Source organism: Etheostoma cragini, chromosome 4 (assembly GCF_013103735.1).
Source record: "Etheostoma cragini isolate CJK2018 chromosome 4, CSU_Ecrag_1.0, whole genome shotgun sequence".
In the NCBI taxonomy this organism is placed as follows: domain Eukaryota; kingdom Metazoa; phylum Chordata; class Actinopteri; order Perciformes; family Percidae; genus Etheostoma; species Etheostoma cragini.
The window spans coordinates 26,159,218-26,167,068 of record NC_048410.1 but is presented as its reverse complement, the minus strand read 5'-3'; the positions used below and the strand labels follow the sequence as shown (position 1 = coordinate 26,167,068).

The window sequence follows — 7,851 nt, the reverse complement described above, 5'->3', positions numbered from 1 at the left end:
GTGTGTGTGTGTGTGTGTGTGTGTGTGTGTGCGCTATAAATATTCTTTTTTTTTTCCTGGGTAGGGTACTGTTGTACGAGTCAGACCAATTAACACAAGATTAGGGTAGTGCAAAATAGATAAACATCAGCTACTGCCATCGGTGTGTGTCACCGTATTTGCGAGTGAGAGTAAATATGGCGGATATTGGCCAACTCCAATCTCCAGCCGATACATTGGTGCATCACTAATTTAATGGAATTACAGAAGAATAAGGTTGATTGTTCCGGTCAACTGACAACTGGATTGATGGTTTAACCCTCATGTTATACTCGGGTCAAAAAAAATAAGCACTTATAATGTCAACATTAGAACTATCAAATTACTTTTTTTAATTTAAATTTAATAATTTTTTAAAGCACCCACAACATTGAAAAAGTGTCAAAAAAAGCAATAAGTGACTTGACATTGTTGACGGGAAGACAACACAAGGGTTAAGAAGGGCTCCATTAAAAAAAAAAAATCTAATTAAACCTTTAACTAGAGATGTTACAATTCCAAATGTTGCTGTACAAATAATTGTGTCAGAAAACAATTGCTATTAACAATATAGTATGTCTCTTTCACTTAGATTTACGAGTACTTATCTGTCTGACACTGTTCATCAATACAAGGGTGAAAAAATACTTTGACAAGGGGTCTTTTGCGTTTCTTTAGACACATTTGGATGGGTGGCGCTAACAGGGTACCCCTAATTAAATTTAAGACTTTTTAAGACCTTTTTGTGATTAACAATGTTTTTTTACGAGAACACAAACCAATTTACACAAACACATCCCCTCCCTTCCTGAACCTCCACACTCATCACCACATATGCTGCAGGCCTCGGCTGTCAATCAGGGTACACATCCTTGGCTAAAAATGAAGATAAAATAAATAAAACAAAACTCCACAGAACATGGCTTCTGGGAGCCCTTCAGAAAGGTAACATACTTTCCCAATTCTTGAACCTATTTAACATTTTTAAAAGGAACACGCAGACGTATTTTGACTTTAGCTTATTCACTGCTACCCTAAGAGTTAGACAAGTTGATATATACCCTTCTGATCTCCTTGCATGCTGTAACTCTGTCTGACGGCCCCCGCATTAGCTTAGCGCGGACGCAACTAGCCTACTGCATCCAATAAGTGACAAAATAACTCCATGTTCCTATTTACATGTTGTGATTTTTTTAGTCACAGGGTGTACAAATAACAAGGTCACATGAGACAAAACCATCTTCTAACCGCATACTAACTGGGAACTATATTCTCAGAAAGGCGAAGTAATGGTACTTGGGTGGAGTGGTTACATAGACAGTTAACGAAATAGTGATTAATGCCAAACCAAAAAGCACCAAAGACACAAAATAGTCTTTTTTTAAGCTGCAGTTACCTTGGCTAAGCTCTGGATGCAGTATTCTGATCAGTGAAACAGACAAATTAGAAACACTTAAATTGAAAATCACCAAAATACACCATACTGCACCATACATGGTTTTAACTAGACAGGAAGGGGAAAGAAAACTTATATTTTAAAAATTAACTAAAGCTGTCAACAGATGTAGTGGAGTAAAAGTATTAAGTAAAAGTAGCATAAAATGTAAATACTCAAGTACCTTGAATTTGTAAGCGTACAGTGATTGAGTAAATGTACTTAGTACATTCCACTACTGCACCTGAACTGTATCTGCTGATGAGGATTTTGTGATTACTACAATTCTATACTATTCATTTCAATACATGTCTAAAAAAGCTAGATGAAGGTCAGAAAGCGAGGACTAACGTTTCATACTATTAATGAGGTGAAACAATGAGATGCACAAAGCTTCTGATTACAGCTGCTCACAAAGCTCAATGTGGTTTGTCAATTCTGTGTCTGTCACAATACTCTACAGCTGGAAAAAAAAAACAGTTTGGGTTAACACTGAGGTAACACTGAACGGTATGACTTTACATTTGGGGAAAAAAGAAAAAACTAGTTACCTTGTAGACTCAAACTAACTTACTGCTATTGCAACCCAGCCAACAACATCTTATATATGTTGTCAAATTACTTCCTGTGCCACAGTGGTAAAGGAAAAAGGTTGCACTACAAGTGCATTTATGCACTTCTGTTTATTTCTAAACCACACACGGAAGATCTACATCCTCTTGATTTACTGTTCATCATAGCACAGAGACAGCATTTGAGAAAATTACTAATGACCTCCTAATTGCATCAGACAAAGGACTCTCTGCACTGGTGTTATTGGATCTTAGTGCTGCATTTGATACCACTGACCATCATATCCTATTAAAGAGACTGCAACATTTAATTGGCATTAAAGGAACTGCTCTAAGCTGGTTTAAGTCTTATTTATCAGATTAATCTCAGTTTGCACACGTTAACGATGAATCCTCCATGCACGCCAAAGTTAGTCACGGAGTCCCACAAGGATCTGTGCTCTGTCAAATCCTGTTCACTTTATACATGCTTCCTTTAGGCAATATGATCAGGAAAAACTCCATAAACTTTCATTGTTATATATATTCAATTATATCTATCAATCAAGCTGGATGAAACTAATCAGTTAGCTAAACTTCAAATGTGCCTTCAAGATGTTAAAACCTGGATGACCTGTAATTATTAAACTCAGATAAAACTGAAGTTACTGTTCTGGGGCCCAAGCACCTTCGTGACGCATTATCCAAAGAGATAATTACTCTGGATGGCATCACCCTGGCCTCCAGCACCACTGTGAAGAGTCTTGGAGTTATATTTGATCAGGACATGGTGTTTAATTTTCACATTAAGCAAATTTCAAGGACTGCCTTTATTCACCTATTGCAAGAATCAGGAATATCCTCTCTAAAAATGATGCAGAAAAACTAGTCCATGCATTTGTTACTTCTAGGCTGGATTACTGCAATTCTTTATTATCAGGCTGCTTGAAAAAATCCATAAAGACTCTTCAGCTGATCCAGAATGCTGCAGCACTTGTTCTGACAGGAATTCTCTCTTCCTGCTACTCATAGAGCGTCACCTGACTCATTATGGATGGGTCCAGCACAGGTCGGGTCAGTGGAGTTACACACGTCGTGTGTATGAAATGTCTGTATCATCACTGCGCTGCATTTTTATGAACTATGATATTCTGCCCATTGGTCAGGTCTCTTGCGGCTCCAGCAGCTCCGTCTACACGCTATTACTCTACAAACTGAAGTTAGTTGCATTCAATAACTTTGTCTGTGTTTTTCGCCGTAGCGGCCGTGATAGAGTTACCAGCGGAAACACTGGTACAAATACAGGTTTGCCTCTCATGCTTAACAATACACAGCTGTGTTAATAACAACTAAAACTGTGGACATTTGTGTGTCGCGAAGAGTAAGAGGAGGGAGTGGAGAGGAGAGAACCAACACAGGAACGGCTTTACAGAAGAAATGGGTCATGTAATGCAAAATTAGGCCATGTCAATATAAACAACATTGCAGCGTATGGACATTAGGTGCACTGATGCGTCCTAGATGAAAAATATTACTCAAGCCCTAGAGCCTTGTGAGCTAACAGACACCAATTAGCACCGACTAGCACTGGTTACCAGTAGTATTGCTGTGACTAATACAGACAGGACAAAATGTAAACTGGTAAACCTTGAGACCAACGTTTAACCGACATATATCTGTTACATTTTCCTCACAATACTGTCCTCTATGACGGTCAACATCTAGAAACTAAGCTGCGTGGTGCAGTGAACAACTATGACTGGAACAGGATCAGACAGTGGTTTAAGGAGCGGTAGACTGGCTTTGCAAAAAAAACTAGAGCGTTCTATTAAATGACGCTTTTTGCTCGATCACGCAAACTTGATCGTGGGAAGTCAAAATTGTTAACGTGATTAAAATTGTATTAATTGTGCAGCCCTAACGTTAACTTAAATGCAATCTGTGTAATATTTTCAGCTCATACAGAGAATTATGAGGGCATGTGAAACAGTGTACACATCATCTGATTAATACAGGCAGTTAAAAAGAGAATGGTCTCTTAAAATATGTTGCTTGTAAGTAGGACATAGTATGCACCACCTCCGCCTTATTGTGAGCCAAGAAAAAGCCTGCTATTGGCCAACTGAAGAGCAGTATGATGTACGTAAAGGTGGCTCACCTTTGAAGGGCCAATGATCATGCCATTCCAGTGAGTAAGTGTCATGTCGTCATCATCTTCAAGTCCCCAGCTCACTGTACCGTCTCCACCTCCTTTCTGACCTTCCTCCAGTTCCTCCAGCAGCCGAAAGCTGCGGGGAACTACGATGCCTATGTAGACACACACACACATTTTAGGCCGAACTTTTTTTTTGAAAAATAATGTAATCGGAATACTTTTTACAAGATGACTAAAAAGTTTATTGGGAAATAATCACACTCAAATTACTGGAGAGAGTATGTAGGAAAGAGATCTGAATAGAAAATAAAAATGTACAAAATAAAACTATTAAAATATGTATGGTTCATCTCTCCACAACAATCACCACTCTAGTATGGTTTAACTGAACACACAATTTACCGATTTACATGCAGTAATATGCTAGATCTATACACACTAAAAGTATTGTAATGGATTCTGGTGGGTTTAACGACAGCAATGTCAAGAGCCTTTTCTAGTTTAACAAAAAAGGATCTTACTCTTTAACATGAAGGTCTATTTTTGTAGGGATCCTTTCCAGAATAATGTTATTCTGAACCTAGCAGTGGAAAAAAAACAGCACTTTTGGTGGACATTTGCCCTATGGAACTACATTACGTTGTTACTGTTTAAGGAGTTGGCTACTTCACTTTTAAATATAAAAACATACCACTAAGGACTGCTGTTTATATTACATAAGCAGTAAGACCATTTAAACGAGTTATTAAGTAAAATACATTGGGTTAATTTCCTGTTGACTAAGTACGTTTGAGTATTTCTTCCGGAATGACTCTCCAGTTGCTGGACAGCTATCGTCATCTACGCAAACAAGTGTTGGGTTTTCACGTTCACATTAGCTACCCATCAAGCTGGTCATAGGCGAACAGAGTAACCCATCAATACCACAGAATCATGTGATGTTTGATGTGTAATGAATCCGCATGTAGTGCTAGCCTTTTCTTTGACCAGCTAGCTTCATAATGGTAGATCAAGGTTGTTGCAGACTGCCGAGTGTTGCTCAGAGAATTGTGGGCCAGTTTAGCTATAGCCAATGAGCTAGCTAGCTAACTAACGTTAGCATCGTTTGTGACAGCATTGTTCGCTTAGCTACAGCCAAAACTCCACTGCAGCTGGATTCTTGGCAATTGCAAAATTATTGTGCGAATAATTTGGTACAGTGGAAAGTGTACTTCTTACACAAAATCAATGAAAAGACACAGACGTATAAACTGTCGGTGAAGTCAACTTACCTGATGCGGCGGAGGCCGCCATCTTTGTCACTGGTTTAGTTTACGGTCGGAAGCGCGCACGTACGATGATGTTAAGTGGCGCGTGTCCGCCTTAAGAAAAAAAAAGTAGCCTAACAATTATTGTGTATGTTATTTTCCCCATTAGGATAACACATATTTTCACTTGACCTGCTTCATGCTATTGGTATAAGTTAGTTCTGTTTTTAAGACTGGCGTTTATTTTTATTGAGCGCTGCTGGCCCAGCAAAAGGCTTTGTCTCATCCCCAGACCAAAACGGGGATCTCTCTGTATGTCAAACGGTGTGGATGAGATACTGCCATATGAGCAGAGCAACAACGTAATGCGCACTAGGCTACAGGGAAGTTTTTTTTTTTTTCTATGCCTATTGTGACTTTATTCTCGTATTATGTATGACCCTTTTCTCTCAAAATAAGATATTTATTATTTAAAATTAATTTATGTAGGCTATCATTCATATAAATAAGTCCCACATGCACATTTAAATGGTTACTTTCCCAAACAAAAGACGAAAAATGGGAGGGAGGAGTTATATTATATAGACCTACATGTGTGTTGACTCAGCAGAGATAACGTTAAATAAAAAAAGTTTATCTACAGGAGGATAAATATTAGGAAAGAAATACAGTTTTTATATTTTCAATTTTCCTGTGTTTTCCTTTACAAAAATAAAGAATTTCCAGCATAAATTAATTCAGAAAAAGGTAGAGATAGGTGTAAAATAAAATTACCAGAGTGCAGGAAATGATGTGTTTAATGATCATTTTTTTGGGGGGGCAGGACCTATGAGACCGGGGTTTGCCAGGCTAGCTGTGATTATGCAAAATGTTTGTGCCATGTCACCAAGGCCTTGAAGCTGCTACTCGTTGGGTCAACCTCTGTGCTATACCAATCGCCCATGTTGCCCCAGTTTTCCCACTAGCCCACCCTTATATAGCAGGCTAGAACCAGCCCTGGTGCACTGTGACATCACTCTTTTTCAAGATGACGTGCAGTGCAGCAGTTAATGTCGTGTTGCATCACTTGGCTTCAACATAGAAAATACAGAAATTGCCTTTGATTGTGACTGGCTGCTACTGTTTTTTTAACGTGAGCACAGGCAGCACTAAACAGCCCAGAACAGAGCACACTCTGACAGAGGTGGTTATTGAAAGTACGAGTTCACCATCTACTGGACAACACAGAAAGTGTCATTGGAGTTCAAACTTTATTGTTACACCATGTCTCAATAAGAGAGTAAATATGTTTGTGTTATGTTCCTTGACATTGCAGCAACTTTAACAATCATTTACACTTTTGGAGATACCCTGCTGACAGGCAAACAAATAAACAAAGAGACAAATATAGCATGATATCTTAAAACGATTTCAAAAAATTAGGCGGATCAACACCTGATTTACAAAACTCTAATTAAATCGGATGGTGATCCAGCATTTAATGTTTTAAAGATTTATTTACATTATTGTGTATGCCATGTGCCATCTTAGGAACTTTTTTAACCTAACTAACTATATTGGTGATGTATATTTTATGAGACCAACCCTTGAATCCTTCACTCAAAGGACACTGGGCTATGTCAATTTTAATTTCAGACATGGACAATTGTAAAAACTTCTCAGTAAATTATTCCCAAAAATGTTCTCCAGGAACCTTCAGGATTTGAAAAAAGGTGAGAGAAAGATTTTTGAAACGTGTTTGATGTACATCTGAGTTATATAATAAAGTAAGGTACATTACTTTTGGGTATGTTTGGGTATGTGATAATTAACATGCTGTGAGGGGGAGGCTGTCCTCTCACCCAAGCCTGCCCACACCTCCCCCAGCCATCAAGCCGGACGCCCACCCCCCATCCCCCATCCCAGCCAACACGCCCAGCTCTTCTCTCAACTCCAAAGACAAGTTGGTTCTCAGAGTGGCTGAGATGTGTGTGTGTGTGTGTGTGTGTGTGTGTGAACTTTGGGGATGAATGGCTCAGTGTTTTTCACAGGGACGTGAATATAGTGTGTTGCTCCTGACAGACAGGCATGCCTATTCACACTCTTTTCCATTTTTCAAACTCACTTCTCCGTCACCCTGCGAATGAATACGAGCCTGTGCTTAGAAACATACACACAAACAGCCAAACAGTCTAAAGGGTCCTAATAGAAATCCTGGGTATGAAAGTACTATTGACTTCAAAATAGTCTACACACACGTGCTGTACAGTGTTTTGTATTTAGCTTGCTAATAGTGGTTTGAATAGGTAATTCTGACATGTTCTAAATTATCTTTAACCTGTTGAATTAATAGATCATTTGTGTGTTGTTGTTGCATTGGCATTATTCCTTCCCTCAAGCTTATCGTCAGTCAAAAAGTGAGTCCAAAAGTATTTCATTTTCCTTTGGTTTTCTGACAATGGGATT

The 7,851-nt window shown here is 38.7% G+C and overlaps 1 protein-coding gene across 1 annotated transcript in view; it reads right to left on the bottom strand.

Annotated features, from left to right (window-relative positions):
* The window catches only part of ube2v1 (ubiquitin-conjugating enzyme E2 variant 1), an 8,692-nt gene extending 3,030 nt beyond the window's left edge, over positions 1-5,662 (bottom strand). Inside the window, exons 1-2 of the mRNA XM_034870142.1 lie at positions 5,431-5,662; positions 4,163-4,311 (exon numbers count right to left, since the gene is read on the bottom strand). Of these exons, the coding sequence (XP_034726033.1) occupies positions 4,163-4,311; positions 5,431-5,452 (171 nt within the window). The 5' untranslated portion in view covers positions 5,453-5,662. The remainder of the gene's footprint in view (positions 1-4,162; positions 4,312-5,430) is intronic.
* Between the last annotated feature and the right edge of the window lie 2,189 nt (positions 5,663-7,851).